The 17,764-nt window shown below is 44.8% G+C and overlaps 1 protein-coding gene across 1 annotated transcript; it reads right to left on the bottom strand.

Moving 5' to 3' along the window:
• Positions 1-481: 481 nt before the first annotated feature.
• LOC108795959 (collagenase 3-like) lies at positions 482-14,433 on the bottom strand. Its single transcript, XM_018567322.1, has 8 exons — positions 14,361-14,433; positions 13,794-13,894; positions 11,011-11,171; positions 9,134-9,282; positions 8,924-9,049; positions 8,145-8,306; positions 1,106-1,265; positions 482-629 (listed from the first exon to the last, which is right to left on the bottom strand). Exons 1-8 carry the CDS (start codon positions 14,431-14,433, stop codon positions 482-484), a joined length of 1,080 nt encoding a protein of 359 aa, XP_018422824.1.
• Between the last annotated feature and the right edge of the window lie 3,331 nt (positions 14,434-17,764).

A 17,764-nucleotide genomic window follows, 5' to 3' on the forward strand; every position in this document is an offset into this window, starting at 1 on the left:
ATTTCGGCTGTAGCTGCTTATTTAGTAGCTTTCCAAAGAGATCTACTGTTTTTAGGGTGCTTGGACCATATGGGCCTGTGAAAAAGTATATATTGAGATGGGGACCTGGGATGAAGTTTGAGATTGTGACGAATACCCAGCATTTGCAAAGTTCACAAATCGCAAACATTTGCCCAAAATGTTTGCAAGTTTGTTACCAGAAATAAGGAACATCCTAGCTTTTTTCCTGGTTAGTTGAGTCATATGAGCCAATCATTTAAAGAAATGGATACCCAACCTGCTTGCTCCAAAAGTGTGGGATCACAGAAGCCATATTAGTGTGTGTGGGAGCTGGTAGGCTGTAAGCTGACAATTGTGTGTAGGGAGGTTTTTTTTTGGCATTGGTACATGTTTTCCGAAGTAGTGCCTGGCCCTCCATGCCTTTTGCTTATCAATAGCTTACTTATTCGCCTTACAAATGGCCAGAACTGAATAACAAGATTCATCCCCCATAGACTTTAATGGGGCTTCCCACAAGGTTCTCAAACTTCAAGAAAGATGCGCAAAACTGTTCATGAACTGGACCAAAGCAGATTTGCTCAGTCCTGTTGGTGACATATTTCTCACGTTTGTGTTTGGACTGATAAATACTGTTAAAGACAGAATATATACAGAAACCTTTGCCCCTCTTTTATGCCCTTTCTTCTACTTTCCCCTTAACCCTATCTCCCCTCTCTATCCTTTCCCATTTTTCCTGTTTTAGTATCCATTCACTACATACTTCCTGACCTGATTCTCTGGGGCTTGTCCTGCTTGTGAATTGGGGCTTTCCTTTTCCCTTTCCCCCCCCCCTTTTTGAAAACTAGATAAGAAAGGTTCTCTGGACCACTTCGACTGGTTGTCTCTTAGATGACGGTGGCCATTATTGGCCACTCTCAAGCCCAACTGTTCACCCAATAGTGCCTATCTTGCATCCCCCCATAAGCCTGTATATTGGGGATATTTTCTGTTTGTACATTGCTGCGTCAGCTTCATGGTTTTCTATGTACCTTTGTTGCTTGATTGTTAAAAATGAATAAAAATTTTGTGAAAATAAATATTTGCCATGCATTTGCTAGCTGCATACCTCCAGCACAGATCTTCAGCAAAGAAAAAAGTTCTTCCTTTCTCTGTATCATGGAAAGCAGCGTCTATCTTCTGCACATATGTTGGCATGCCAAATTCATCAATATCTCTGGGACCTTCACTGAGCGAGGTCGATCCAATGACAGCCCAGAACTTCCTTCCTAGATGTAAACCTTTACAATTAGTGGACATTCAAGTACTAGTAATAAAAGGGTCAAAAGCTATATGTGAATTAGCAATGTTCAAAGAGCAGCAATGATGTACAGTCAGATCATTAGGTTAACTGAAATTTGATTGGTTCCCATCTGGTTTCACAATATAATTACTAACAATCCACACACATTGTCTCACAAAGGGTTCCTCTGATTAGACAGCCTCACTTCAATATGGGATGGTCAAACTCTATGAGGTCTATTTATAGCAGAGTGAATGTCCCTATCTCCTAATGCTGCAGGGGGGCTAGTCACATGACTTTGACAGGTCACGTGACTGGGCACTACCAAAGAAAGTACACATTTGTAAATTACAAATTTTAAAGCTGTGCTTTATAAATGTCTGGTGTGTTATTTATTTAGGCAGTGTTATGGCCACAGTAAGGCCATACCAGAGATTTATAAATGGAGCACCAGATGTCAGTACCAGCATTCAAGCCCATTTCCACCTTTGCAGAGGTATTCTTAAAAAACATATCCCAGCAATGTACACCAAATGTACATGAGGCAGGCATATGCAGCTGATGTATATGAGCACAGAAACTTACATTTTGTGTAAGCTTTCCTCTTCATATCCGCATGGAAGTTTCTGCCTCTGTGCTGTGCAAGAAATGTAGGTATATCTCCCCCCGACAGTGTATTGTGTGTAAAGGCAGAGCTAGTGTTTACTGATCACATTACAATATATGGCAGGGAGGGGGCAGCTGATTACAGTATGACACCCTAGTGTGACTGAATTTCCTGTGGAGAAAATTTTGATTATTTTTTTTTTTTAGGCTTCAGGTCTAATAAAACCCTCAAAAAAATGAAGAAAGCCTGCAATGTGAGTCATGAAAATGTGACATGTATACATCATCACTGCACCTCTTCATCCCTAGAATAAATGCAAATCACTTACAGAGGTGGAAATGGACTTTGAGACACCTTTTTTCTTATACCTCCCAAATGTCCCTCATTTTGAGGGCCTGTCCTTCTGTTGGAACCAAATCCCTGTCTCTCTTTCCTCCTCAGTTGTCCCTCCTTTTGGTCTGATGTATACACAAGTATGAAAATGTTATGTTTAGCTACTAAAAGTATTATTATACATGTAAAGTGATATGCACTGAATACTGTCTTTACTTACCACTGAATAAATAAAGAGTTTCATTTCCTCGGTAGTTATAAGCTGCATCTATGGTATCTGGAACATTTTTCCAAAGAGAATGAGTTGGGAATGATTTAGATTCTGGAGTGTTTGGGTGATGATACCTTACTGTTCTAAAATAAAATAAATAAACAATAAAAATAGATAAAAACAAAAAACAGTTACCGGTATCTTGTATTATATTTTTGATTATTTACAGTGTTCTTAATCCTCTATCATTCATTAGTATAATGGCTGAACCTCAGTCATTAATCAATATGCTGCAGTTTTGTGTTCTTTACATTTTGTAATTGTAAAGGTTTATTACAGGATTCATTTCTGTTTGATGTTCACCCAGAACTATCAGATGCTTTCTTTTAGTAGTTACCACTGGATTAACCACTTTAGTAAGGGAGCAATCTTTTAATTTTTGCACACACATACACTAAAATTATATATTTTCTGAAAGCAGAGGTCCCGTAGAATAAAAAAAAAGTAACTTAATTTTTTTTTTATGTTGCACGATTTTTGCACAAATGTTTATCAAATCGGGAAAAAAATTGATTTAACCCCTTCGTGACTGACGACGTACAGTGTACGTCGCCAGCATCGGGGCTGTTTAAACAGACTCCCGGCGACTTTTGCCGCCGGGACTCTGTTTAAACTTGTAGAGCCGACTGTCGGCTTTACAACAGAAGCGATTTTGGCGACTTACCTGTCGCCAAATCGCTTCTGTGCTTCCCGGGCTCTGCCCCTCCTATGGGCCCGGGACCGGCGTCCTTGGTGTCCGCGGGGAGCTGGGGAGGAGGTCACAGTTTTTAAAATGAAAATAAAATAAAATAAATCAAATAATAATAATAACAAAAATGTTAAAAGTCCCCCGCCCCCACGAGCACGCGCGTCGCCACACCCCATTGAAATGAAGTGCACACAAACACAATTTAATACCCATTTTTTGGTAAAATATGAAAAATGGGGTTACAGCAAGTAAATAGATACCAAATATGTCAAACATTAAAACTGTGGGTCCCTGTGCAATGGCAAAAACCTATGGTATTAAAAATTGTCCACAGGCCACAGTTTAAAAGCCTTTATTGCTCAACCATTAGAGTTAACAGTGAATCATGGCCCTAGAATTGTTCTCACTCAGACGTTCGTGGTGATACCTAACATGTGTGGCACAATACTCATTTACATACGTGTGCATGCCCTACGCCTGTGTGTTCATTCGCATGCAGATGACAGGGCCTCGGCGGCTGGCAGCAGCAGCCGTGATCTTGGTATAACCACTTCAGGATGAAGTCGTATATATACACATACGGCGGTCCTGAAAGGGTTAAAGTGCATGTGAAGGCAAAACTTTTTTTTGTTCTGGATGAAGTGCTGAGGGGTTAGACCAGGGATAGGCAACCTCATCACTCCATCTGTGGTGAAACTACAAATCCCATCATGCTTGTGCCTCTGGGAGTCATGTCTGTAGCTGTCAAAGTCTTGCAATGCCTCATGACACAGACAGCAAATAAATGACCTGACAGGGGTTTTAACTAGGGATGCGCCGATACTGGTTTTCCCGGTATCGAGTACGAGTACCAATATATGTTTTCCCGTACTCGCCGATACCGAATACCGATACCGGAAGTCCCATTAAGGAAGCCAGACGGTGTGTAATGACTCACCACCTGGCTTCCTGATTGACCAGAAAGTCGGGCGCCGACTAATGACGCAGCACTCAGGTTCCCAATTGGCCGGGTAGCCGGCTCCATGCTCCCTCATCACGAGGTGACGAGAAGCATGGAGCCGGATTCCCAGCCAATCAGAAAGCCGGGGGCACCATGTCATTACACAGCGCCCAGCTTCCTGACCAATCACGAAGCCGGACAGCAAGTTATTACATGCTGCCCGGCTTTCTGATTGGCCGGGAAGCCGGCTCCATGCTCCCTCGTCACAAGTGCTAAACAGGACTTGTGACGAGGGAGCATGGAGCCAGCTTCTCGGCCAATCAGAAAGCCGGGCAGCATGTAATGACTCGCTGCCTGGCTTCCTGATCCCGGAAGCTGAAGTATCGGGTCAGGCATCAGAATACTCGCCCAAATACTCGGCATTGGCACCGATACCGATACTAGTATTGGTATCTGTGCATTCCTAGTTTTAACCCTTCTCTACTCTATCCAAAACAAAAAGTATACATACACTTTGAATCACCGACTGTCTTCTTATGCCTTTTGAGTGTAGACCTGCATGACAATCAAATCAAGCAAAGTTGATTTTGGGGCAATTTTGGTCAATTTTAATTTGCCTGAATATTTGTATTAGGATCTGTCTAATCTATGGAGATTCAATTGTGATTTATCAACTGTATGATCAATAATTGGACAGATGCGTTCAGATTGGTTAAACATGTTCGCGGTTAGTTGATACACTAGATTTGCAAATCAATTCTCTCATCTCGTTGTAGGCATCGGTTACCCATATGTTAAAAAAATATTATCTACTACTACAGGTGTATTAGATCATACCTGTCTTTGAAGGTAATCACACTTTCTTCCCAGTGAGCTATGGCATCCATAGGAAGCTCCTGGCTACAGATTGTTGGGGTTATATTCAATGATGGTTTGGAGCCTGGAGAATAATTATGGAAAAACAAAATACATTTGATGCTCCATTATAACATTGATGGTGTTGGAGTATTTACCTACAGGCAGGGATGTCCCTAATAAGGCTGCCTGAGGCTGTTGATTCAGGCAGCATCTCTTTGGGTCACGCAGGGGAGCAGCAGGCAGAAAGGCATGCTCTACTGCACAATGTGTCTGCCACCCCCTTTGCGGCCAGAGCATCCAAGCTTGTTAAGAGCCAGGTAGGGAGATGTGTAAGGGCTGTACATATCTCCCCACCCAGCTCTCAGCTAACCTCAGATGCTCTGGCCAGCCTCCCACTCAGCTCCTGGTAATCAGTGACATCACCGGTTGCTACATGATGCAGAAGCCATACCCCCCGCCTCCAGCCCATCACCCCCCAACTTCCACCCTTAAAGCGTGCACCACCAGCACCCCTCCTCAACCCCTGCCACCTCAGGAGGCAAAATGGCTAGGGATGCCCTCGCCTATAGGCATTAGATCATCAGCAATCCATTCATCATATGTACTTGACAATGAGTCATCTATTTTCCCCAAAATGAGTTTAAAATTGACACGTCTGCTCAATGAATAAACATGCCCACTCCGGATAATACAGATATGTATCTCCATGTAGCAGACATGAAAACACTTCTGCTGCTGAATCATGGCCATACATCCAGCAGTCATCCCATATCTACAGCCAGCCTATATCAACCAAAGAAATGGCAGCAGTGATAGGTCCCAACTGATCCTTACAAAGAGAAAGCTGAGGACAGAAGGAGGTGTGAAGTAGGGTCCAATACTATTTTACCATGGATAGATCATTTAAAGCCCAATTGAACCTTCCCCCTCCACCAAACGTTACACTTGGCACAATGCAGTCAGGCAAGTACCGTTCTACTAGCAACCGCCAAACCCAGACACGTCCATCGGATTGCCAGACAGAGAAGTGTGATTTGTCACTCCAGAGAACACATCTCCACTTCTCTAGAAACTTAATCCTCCTGTCCCACTGCACTCCTGACCAGACAAAAACCCAAATCCAACTGGGTGCGGTGGTGACAACGTATGCCTCCGTAAAATGTGGATAGATGAAAGTAGTTACTCGCACTCCATGATATTAAAGTCAATGCTGTTTATTGACTGAGATAACACACATCTCCTTAGCAACGTTTCGAGACCATGCGGCCCCGTCCTCAGGCAAACAGGACGGGGCTGCATGGTCTCTAAATGTTGCTAAGGAGATGTGTGTTATGTCAGTCAATAAACAGCATTGACTTTAATATCATCGAGTGCGAGTGACAACTTTCATCTATCCAGACAATGTATATATTGAGAGCGCTACTACCATAGGCGTCTCTACAGGGGGGCAATTGCCCCCCCTAGCTTATGCCTTGCCCCCCCATGTGCCCCCCCCCCCGCTGATTCCCCATTAAATCGACCGCTGCCGTACAGCTTCAATGACCATTTTGACTGTGGTATCTTATGTGCCCCCCCTATATATTGTTCCTAGAGTCGCCACTGGCTACTACTGTTTGTAAGCAGTTATAAAAAACTCACATTTGAGAAGTCCTTGGGAACACTGGAGGTAGTCAGGTGGAGCCCCTAGGAAGGTACAGCCAGTTAGAGCCCAGTAGTGTGGAAGGCTGAAAACCTATGTGAACAATCGCTGTGGTGGGAAAACAGCTATCCGCCTCGGAGACTCAGCTGGCCGGGCTGAGCCGTTGCGGCCAAGGACACTCTGTATCTGGATGCTGTATAACAAGACACTGTCAGCGGTTGTCTCTTTGTCAGATGGATCAGGAGACAGAGCGCTGATGCCGTTGCGAGCGTGCTCCGACTCAAACAGTGAGGAGGTGGTGAACAGTTGGAAGTGGTGTGTAGGGGGTAGATAGCTACGCGTTTCGAGGCGAAGCCTTTTTGTCAAGCTCGGGTGAAGAAGGAGAGCTCTCCTTCTGTGTTTCTAGGCAAAGCCTCTTTGTCAAGCTCGGGTGAAGAAGGAGAGCTCTCCTTCTTCACCCGAGCTTGACAAAGAGGCTTCGCCTCGAAACGCGTAGCTATCTACCCCCTACACACCACTTCCAACTGTTCACCACCTCCTCGCTGTTTCAGTTGGAGCACGCTCGCAACGGCATCACCGCTCTGTCTCCTGATCCATCTGATCCATTTTATAACTGCTTACAAACAGTAGTAGCGCTCTCAATATATATATTGTCTTCATTTTTGCTACCACGGGGTTCCTCTCCCTGTCTGTAAAGAGCTTGCACACTGTTATGCTTTGTTCATTTCACCCCCCAGCTAGCTTGTATCCCTTGATAGTGCGCTTTTCCTCTTTTCCCTACTTTCATCTATCCACTTCTCTAGAGTCCAGTGGCGGCGTGCTTTACACCATTGCATCTTGCATCTGACGCTTTGCATTGCACTTGGTGATGTAAGGCTTGGATGCAGCTGCTCGGCCATGGAAACCCATTCCATGAAGCTCTCTACGCATTGTTGTTGTGCCAATCTGAAGGCCACACAAAGTTTGGAGGTCTGTAGCTATTGACTCTGCAGACAGTTGTGCGCTTCAGTATGCGCTGACCCGGCTCTGTCATTTTACGTGGCTTACCACTTTGTGGCGGAGTTGCTGTTGTTCCCAGTTGCTTCCACTTTGTTATAATCCCACTAACAGTTGACCGTGGAATATTTACAGGGTTATTCACAAAAGGGTGAAGAGTTTGGAGAAGGCAGGAGAAGTGAACAATCTAGGACAACATAACTCAACTGGAAAGTGAGCTGAATTGGAGAATTTTTCCAAACAGCTATTTTGGCCTAGATTGTTCACTTCTCCTGTCTTCTCCAAACTCTTCACCCTTTTGTGTATAGCCCTTTTAGTAGCAAGGAAATTTCACAGAACATCTGAATCCAATGATTTGGAGGTTGTTTTAATACTTTTGGCAATATAGTGTAAGTGTACAGAGTACCTGTGTTAGCATCCACTATATAGCATCCACTAGAATGAGTTTGCATAATATAGAGATACATATTGACCAATATAGTGAAATATCACTCATATATAAGACAAAAGGAAAAAAAAAAGGAAAAGATTACCATACAGTTCCTGTATTCCCAGGACGTCATCATCCGGAAGAATAAAGACCTCTGAACTCAAGTAGGTATAGAAGGGAAACATAAGAGCCTGAGGATTACCAGAGTGTCCAAGTCCCAGTGAGTGACCAATCTCATGTACAACCACAGAAAACAAATTGTAACCTATAAAGAAAAGGCAAAGTTTTAAAACGATACTGTTACTCATACTGTAATAGAAATCATGTTCTATTTAAACTCTACATAGAGCTGTCTATAAACTGCCCACATTTTGTCCAAGTCCTGCTGACTCGACCGAAATTTGTGAAGTGCGTGGACCCCTCGGGACCCCCAGTTTGACACATTGATTTTTCGATTGACTTTTGACAAAAGAGCTTGTTTGGGTTTTATGACAGCAGTTCACCCGCCACTATCAGAATACAATTGCGTGGCGGGGGAGATTCCTCCATCCATGGTGTTTAGCATGGATTGGGGAATTAAGCGAGTTTTTTTTTCTTGCTCAGCTCTGTGAGGCTGAATGAGAAAAAAACGTTGTGTATGTTCAGCTTAAGGGTCCATTCACACCAAATATGTTGGGGCTGCATTGATCTTTTTTTTTTTTTCTCCACAACTATATAACTTCATTAGCCTAGCTGCCCGTCAGAAAAAGGGCTCCATCGCTAGTCTTATAAGTCTAGTCACTACTTTTACATAAAGAGCATAAAGAGCACTACAACAAGAAAGCATCATAGCTTTAATAAGTACAGACCCTAAAGAACCGGAAATAGAATGAAGCCACCTACCAGACAAATCTGCAGTCCATGTCTCCTCATCATCAAAATGGATGTCTCCACCAATATGGTTACCAGGAGGAAAGGCGTGAGCTAGCACACCTGAAGGGCCATCGAAAGGAAAGAAATCTCCATGTTCTAGATGACACGACAGATATACAGTTTTTAAAAGCTCATGTACATATATCCATGTCTGTTATAAATTATATGAACTGAATTTACCTCTCACACCGAACGATATCATAATGTCTGCTATTCCATTCTGAAGCTGGATGAATTTAAGTGAAGTCACCTTACTCCATACTCTGAAGGCTTTTTGTATCGCATTATCTACTTCTGATGGTGGTAAATCTGGAGTATAGTTAAAAATCCTGCACAGTGCAGGAGATAAATGTTAATTTAGGAAGTCTCTCGCTTAGATTAAAATCAGACTCAAATACAAGAAATGACTGGCTGCCACCTTGGGCAGGAATATCGGTTTGTTTGCAGTTGATTTCTTGAAAATTATTGACCCTCCTGTGCCACCTACACGTTGCTGCCTTAGGAACGATGCCTGGCAAGTACATCCATGATGTACAAGTAAACTTTTTCCTTCAGAGTGCACCCTGCCGAAGGGTGCAGAGAAGTCCTGAACTTCTCCTGCAACTCTCACTCTCAATAGAAAGGGTGGGAGAAACAAGTTGTGACATCGCCTCCGTGTATCCCTTTCAGTTTTCCTTAAATCCAAATTTAAGCCACAGGAATAGATATGTAGTCAGATAACATTTACTAACGACCTCCATTTTCATACTACTACCTCCAGTGCCCTATTACAGCAGCCATTCATGGTGATTATATGACTATGCAGTGCATTCTGCATCAGAGTTGGACCCAGTTTACTCAGTAATCAGCTCCTAGTAACAGACCTGGTCTTAACCTTCCCCCTCTGAAATATAAGTTTATGTGATGAGGGTGTGGTTGGTACTCAGCAATGACATCACAGAATAAACCATTTCAATGAAAGAAAAAGATTTATTTAAGGCATTTTCAAGCAAAATGTAGTCACAGGTGATAACATGTTGGGGTAGAGGACTGTAGTAACTGCATTTGAGATTTTAGCAAGAGTTGGAGATAAAGATAAGAGATGAGCCTGGTCACCACAACTCCTTTCTATAGAGTTGTAAAGAATGATCTAATTTCCAAACAGAGGTTGAGGCTGTTGGCATAGCAATTGAATCAAGAATTGCATTGCAGTGGATTAAAAACCTTTCCTGTATGTTATTTAGCAGAGCCCCAGCAGAAACTTATTGGAGCTAATTTTAAGGTGTATATAATGCCAAAAAAACAATATGATATTGTAGATTACCGATCCTTAGGGAAGAAATTAATAATTATTGAAAGAAATAATTCAATATAATTTTATTATACTGACCCGATCCTCAGGGCCAGCAGCACTCCCTCCAGCCTTTCTCCTCCTCCACTGCAACGATGGTACAGTATGTCCTTCGGCGTCCTCACGTCCTATACACTGCACTGGACAGGATGACTTGAGGATTCCTAGACCGCTGCAGTGGAGGGGGAGAGACGCTCCTGGGACTGGTCTAAGAACAAGCCAAGTTTTTTTTTAGGGCATGTAAAGTGCAATTGAAAATATATACAGTGTAGCAGAGCATGCATCAAAAGCAGATTTCACCTTTCATTGAGTCAGAGAAATCTGAACATTGAATGATTCCTGCTGATTGGAAAATGCACTTCGTAGGCTGCTTTTCGCCTAATTAAATTGAAGAAGCTTAGCATTGTACAGTTCTCTCCATAGCAGGAAAGGGGCATCATAGTGGCACACCCTATAACTATTAAAAGGTACCTTATTGGGGTTAGGTAGAGATGGGGGAACGGAATGACACTAAACATTCTTAGAATGCTGCAAGTGAGATTTATAGATAATTCATTCATTATTCATTTTTTTTACATATACACACTCACAGTGGGTGTACATTCCAGTGCCTTGTAGCTGTTAGCTTGCTATGCAGTTCATTTATATATATATTCTATAGATTTATAGGATAACTACAAAAATTACACAGAGGGCCGCTTTATGCTATAACTGCAAATATACTTACTGGTAACTTATGATGGAGGAGGACCATTTCAAATTAATTTGTATTACTGTATATCCTGCAACATCAGGAACTCCACATCTTCCCAGATCCATCATGTTTGCTTTCTGCAAGGCAAAATCCCAATCCATTGGTAAAATAGTGGCAGTTTGTGTTGTAAGGGCCTGTACAGAAGAAGGTAAAGTTTATTTATCGTTTAATTATCATATAAGGTTTACTCCTATTAGACATGTTCAGAAAATAATGGTACATTGTGGTATCTTCAGGAAGATTAGGTGATGCCCTTATGTCTATGGATGTCCTCCGGCTGACCACTCTAGGTAAGCTCACTTAGATTCTAGTCCTACTGGCATACCACCTCTGTTAGATTCTAGTCCTACTGGCATACCACCACCACATAGGCAATGCTGACAGCAATCGTCCTTGACACCCCCCTACCCCTTACCTACACTGCCTTACCTGGCCAGAATATTAAAGATTGACCAAGGTGAATATTCAAAGAATCCAGTACCAGTTGTCATTGGCTAGTTGGATGCAGCATGCATGGTCACGGTATATTGTACTATTTTTAGGAAGATCATGTGATGTCCTCGTGTCTATGGATGTTCACCGGCTGACCACTCTTGGGAAGCTCACTGATTGGACCTGTTAGATCCCAGTCCAATTGCCATCCAAGCATCACATAGACAATTCTGGCACAGTTGTCTATGACACCCCCCTACCCCTTACCCCTAGAGTCTCACCTGGCCAGAATATGAAAGCTTGACCAAGGTGAATATTTACGTTAATCCAGTACCAGTTGGCACTGGAAAGTTGGATACGGCATGCATGGACATGATATATTGTACTATTTTTATGAATATTTTGTAATGTCCTTATGTCTACGGATCTCCAGCGGCTGACAACTCTGAGGAAGCTTGTTAATTGGACCTGTTAGATCTCAGTCCTACTTCCATCCAACCACCACATAGGAAATGTTGGCGGCAATTGTCTGTGCCACCTCCCCCCTTCTCCCCACTGTCTCACTTGGCCAGAATATGAATGCTTGGCCAAGCTGAATATTTCAGTTAATCCAGTACCAGGTGGCACTGGGCAGCTGGATAGGGTATGCATTGCCTACCTTCCACCTTTGTCTGTGGACACACCTAACATCAATAGAAACATGAAAATAACTTGGGGTAAACTCATACCATTCTGCAACTAACTCAATGGATTCCAAATTGCTGCTGCTATTGAGATTAAGCTCTCATAATGCGTCTCTTCATTAAAGAACGTTCACCCGATCATTAAAATCTCATAAGCGTTATAATGTTAACAGGATTTCCGATATTGTTAAATCTACAGCTGCCATTAATGTGAATCTATAGTCAAAATGTGTATTTTTTAGTTTTGGATAGAGTTGCCAAGCATTAGAATCCATATCAGGTTTAATGCTATCTGAGGCTCCATTAGGGAGATTTCCTCTTACTGTCCTGGGAACAACCTCTTCGCCAGACAGAAAATTAAGGGAATGGAGCCCAGTAAAACCTGATAGGGGTTCTAATCCTTCTCCTCTCTATCCCTAACTCCCAAGAAAAGTTTAGGATATAGATTCACTTTGAAATAAAAACCTATTGATTGTGCCATTAGTTCCTTGTTCCAGTTTTTCCTTTTTTAGGGTTGCAACACTTTGTCCTTCTTATTGCGCTCCTGCCCTGTCACATGGATTCCCAATGGAAATTACATGCTACCATTTCAACAAATATTACGCAGTCATGGTCAACTGTTGTCACCATCAAGAAACCCACCCTGAGAATTGCCACACAGATATTGCTGTAGTACACGTAGACAAGACGTGGTTGAATTGAGGCTGCAGGAGGTCAGCAGCATTTAAATGCAGCAAAAGACAATGTGAGGATATGATTTAGCAAACTAAATGCTATTTGTTTAGAAACCATCCCATAGACTTGCTTAGGATAACATATAAAAATACAGTACTGAATATCGCAAGCAGTCTATCGCAGTGCATCTTCTTACTGTCTAAAACAAACACATATACAGAGAGAGATGTAGATAGATAGATAGATAGATAGATAGATAGATAGATAGATAGATAGATAGATAGATAGATAGATAGATAGATAGATTTGCACTCACCATTGTACTTTTCAGACTGCCATCCAGATTTTGGTTGGCTCCAATTGGCAAGCCATATGTGATGCTTTGTATACCCCAGAACATGAAGCAGAGTTTGATTTGGAACATGTTCCTGTTGTAATAAAGTCTGTCTTTTGGCATAGAGGCCATCAGCATAATAATATTTATAGTTAAATTCAGAGTGACATCAATCTCTTATCAGACTGGAGGACATTCTTGGTGCATGAGCAAAAAGACTTCCTAACAATAGAGAATCTGCATGCATGCAACAAAAAGATGACCCATCTTTCAAAACAGCAAAAAACATCAAAATCTGCATTTTTTAGATGAAAATAATACATCTCGTAGTATATTAGTGGAGTTCCTGATGTTGCAGGATATACAGAAAAATAATTGTTTAGCACTTATGGACCAGGCCATTTGGCTATAACTTACCTTTTTTGTGGGGGAAGGGGGTGGAGGGGGTCAAACATTTTTTTGGTAATATTAGATATGATTTGATGGTTCAAAAAAAAATAGAAAAAAAATAACCTTTTCCAGTGATGTTTTAAATTCTAGTTCCAGCCAATGATCAGAGCAGTTGTCACTGACAGAGGATCTAATCCTTCCCCGTTTTACTGAGAAAAAGTGTTTGTAGTCTGTGTCCTTACTGGAGAGATCTCCAACACTTCCTGTCCTGGCTGAGGGAAGACCTCCTCAAAAGAGGCACAGACCACAAACAGATTATTTTCCTCTCTCTCTCTCTCTCTCTCTAGTAACGATGAGCTCAAGACTTGAGCTTGCTCAAGCCCAGATGGAACAGCCAGTGCTTGCCCAATTAGCCGTGGCTGGTGCATTCACAGCCCCACTGCTGTAAACAAAGGGGTGAGATGCATATGATGTCATTGACCTTATATGGGTACATGACCATATCTGGCCAATTACATTGACCTAACCTGGCCATGTGGAAATATCAACAATGTCACCAACTTCCTGCCCCATTGTTTATGGTTGCAGCTGATTGGGTTGGTGCGGACAGCTTTCTTCATGGTTCATATGAAGTCAAGTTCAGACCGAACCCAAGCTTATCTCTACTGTATAGAATTTTAAAAAGTATGTGGGGGGAGTGGCCGACCATGGTGGTGTGAAGACGTGCAGCCGTGAGCTCTGCTGCACCGGGGCTCTCATACACTGACTTTCCGACTTTTCCCCCTCTATGCTTGACAACCAGGACTCACCCGGCGCCCCTGTCTCCTCATCCACCCGAGACATCGCCTCGTTTTTTACCAGGCGCCCGGACGCAGCTACCATCACCGTAGGCCGCAATATGGCGCCGAAGATCGCTCTGGCGCGAAAGGCGGAACCGAACCCTCTGCAGCCGCTGACGTCAGCCCCTAGCCTCCGCTCCTCTGCACGCACAGCAGGGCAGAGAACACAGGATCCCCTGCAGCCTCCTCAGTCTTCCGGGACCCAGATCCCGTCCTCGGCCACCCTGGACCCATCGATGCCACCCATGTTCCTGGACTCAGAGCAGTCTGCAGCTACTGAGGTGCATGATCTTTTTGCTGCCTTTAGGGCAGGCTTTGATACATGGGCCTCAAGATTGGAGGGGGCTTTGAGGGGGGAGGTGAATGCTCTCAGCCAGAGGGTCACCGCCACAGACTCACGTCTCACGGCCTTATCAGCCTCAGTATCAACCCAGGCGACCAGGCTGGAGACCCTTGAAACGGCTCAGACTGCCCACTGCTCTCACCTCCAGCAGTTGCATCTGCGGGTGGGAGATGGCGAAAAGGAGTCACCGCAACAACATATGCCTGAGGGGAATCCCAGAGGCTACCCAAGGCCCTGAACTGCATGCTACAGTTACAGCTATCCTTAACCAGGCCCTTGGCAAACCCCCTACTACTGCCATCGAGCTAGACAGGGTGCACCGTGTCCTGGGCGTTGCCATGAGAAATCTTAACCGTGTCAGAGATGTTCTCTGTAGGGTGCATTTTTTTGCCATTAAAGAGGAGATCCTCCGTGCCGCATGGAAACTTGGCGCAATTGATTTTGATGGAGCATCCATACAACTTCTCCCGGATCTCTCCCGCCTCACTCTAGCCATGCACAGATCGGTGCGGCCACTGCTGGATGTCGTACGCCAAGTTGGAGCTTCCTATCGCTGGGGACACCCCTTCAGCTTACAGATTCGTAAAGGCCCGGAATCCTTCCACCTACGCTCACTGACTCAGCTTCCTGATCTATTCGGCTTCCTTCTATTCGGCTTCCTAGGGACTGATCCTGTACCTGTCCCAGATTGGCTGGATTTACCTTCACTGTTCACTGGTGAGGGTCACGTGCCCAGGGACGTCCTGCCTCAATGACGCAGACGGGCGCGCTCGCGCTCCACCCAACGAGGACCCGGCCCATCTCTGCAGATTCCCTCCTCTAATGAGGGTTGATGCCTATCCCGGGCTGCACCGGTTTTGTACCTTGTTTACCTTCTATTGCCTTTCTCCTGATCTGCAATGACGTTACGCCTGTGCCCCTTCCGGCTCCGACATTAACATCCAGTTTTCCTCCTTAGGTGTTGTGCAGCCTGCCATGTTTTGTTTCATTCTGTGTGAGGCTCCTGGTGTGGGGGTACTACCCCCGCCCCAACCATACCCTTTGAGGGGGGGACTCGGTACCATTCCGGGCCCCAGTTGTCTGTCTGGAGGGGCGGGAGGTTGGGCACGGGTCCCCAGCTGGCCCTTGTGGGGGGCGTAATTTCTTGAGGACACCAGTTGATGTCCACGGTGAGTCATGCTTTGCTATTACGGGTTGCTGTGATATGCGCTGTTTAACATTATTATTGGTTGTTCCGACGTGTTTCTTTCAGTGTTGGGCACTTGTGCGGGGACGGCGCCGCCCCTACCTATGGGGGTCGGTGTTCCATAGTACTAATGCCATCCACAAATCTAGGGGGGTTTCATTGCCCTCCATAAGTCTCTTCCAGCGGCGGTGGTGGATCACCGGACAGACCCCTATGGTAGATACCTTTTGCTGAAAATGTCCCTCTGGGGTAGGACCTTCACCCTCGCCAATCTATACCTTCCCAATACAGGCTAAGACGCTGCCACACTTGAGTACCTGAGGGTTATAGAAGACTTTGCTTAGGGCTCCCTGCTAGTGGGTGGGGATTTTAATCTTGCCCTAGAACCCAATCTAGACTCATCCACTGGCCGTTCCGTGGTGTCTTTCCCTAAGCTCCGCAGGATTAAGCAACACCTGAACCACCTCCACCTGCTCGATGTCTGGAGGGTGCTCCACCCACGGGCTCGCAATTACACTCACTATTCTACACCGCACCGCTCCTATAGCAGGTTGGACTACTTTTTCCTCTCACACCATCTGCTTGACTGGAACCCAGAGTGTGACATAGGTCCCATGATATGGTCCGACCATGCGGCGGTCACGCTCCCCTTACAGGTAGCCCAGGCCCCGGCTAGAGCATGGAACTGGCGGCTTAACGAGTCCCTGCTAACCGATCTGCGATGTTCCTCGGCTATTTCAGCTGAGATCACCCATTTCCTGGAGGACCATGCCTCAGATCCTACTCCCCTTCCCCTTCAGTGGTAAGTGCTGAAAGCAGTGCTTAGGGGGCTTTTCATTCAACAGGGCTCTAGATTTAAGAGGGAACGTTCCCACTGCATTAGGGAGGCTCTCCAAACCCTGTCAGATCTGGAGACTCAATACAAACATTCGCCTTACCAGGACCTCTTGCTGCATACATCCCAGGCCAGACAACAACTCCTTGGGCTCCTCGACCTGTCCACTCGCAGATATTCAGACAAGCTGGCCCTCAGGGCCTATATCGCTCTGGACAATGAGGAAAAGCCCTGGCTAGGTCCTTACACCCTAGATCTGCCTCTACGTATATCCCACACGTTTATTCCACGTCCGGTGTTTTGGTTAGCTCACCCTCAGATATCCAACTTGCCTTTACTGACTTTTATAACTCTCTCTACAATCTATTGGACGAGGACGTACCTCCCTCAGATCGTGCCGAAGACGTGTCGACGTATGTCCAACACACGGCCCTCCCGACCCTGGGCGACTCTGACGCGGAGGCATTGGAGTCACCCTTTACCATGACGGAACTGCTCTCTGCCCTTCAATCCGCACCTGCGGGTAAAAGCCCGGGACCCGAAGGATTCACTGTAAAATTCTACACCTTATTCCGTGACAAACTTGCCCCCTTCCTTTTGAAGGTGTTCAACTCTATTGCGCTAGGGTCTTTCTTCCCAGCTCAGGCGTTGGAAGCTCATATCTCGTTGATTCCAAAACCCGATAAAGACCATACCCTATGCACGAACTACAGGCCGATATCACTCCTTAATGTGGATGTGAAACTGCTTGCCAAACTGATTGCCAACCGATTGATGCCACTTCTCCCGGCAGTGATCCACACAGATCAAGTGGGGTTCGTCCAGGGAAGGGAGGCCCGAGATAACACCATCCGGACACTCCTGCTGATGCATTACGCCAAAACTTTGGGTACGCCACTTTGCCTTCTGTCCGTAGATGCGGACAAGGCATTCGACCGTCTAGACTGGGATTTTCTCCATCACTCCCTGATTGAGTTGGGGATCTGACCCACCATGTTAAGGAACATAAT

This window comes from Nanorana parkeri, unplaced genomic scaffold (assembly GCF_000935625.1).
Source record: "Nanorana parkeri isolate BGI_ZX_2015 unplaced genomic scaffold, ASM93562v1 scaffold1029, whole genome shotgun sequence".
Taxonomy (NCBI): domain Eukaryota; kingdom Metazoa; phylum Chordata; class Amphibia; order Anura; family Dicroglossidae; genus Nanorana; species Nanorana parkeri.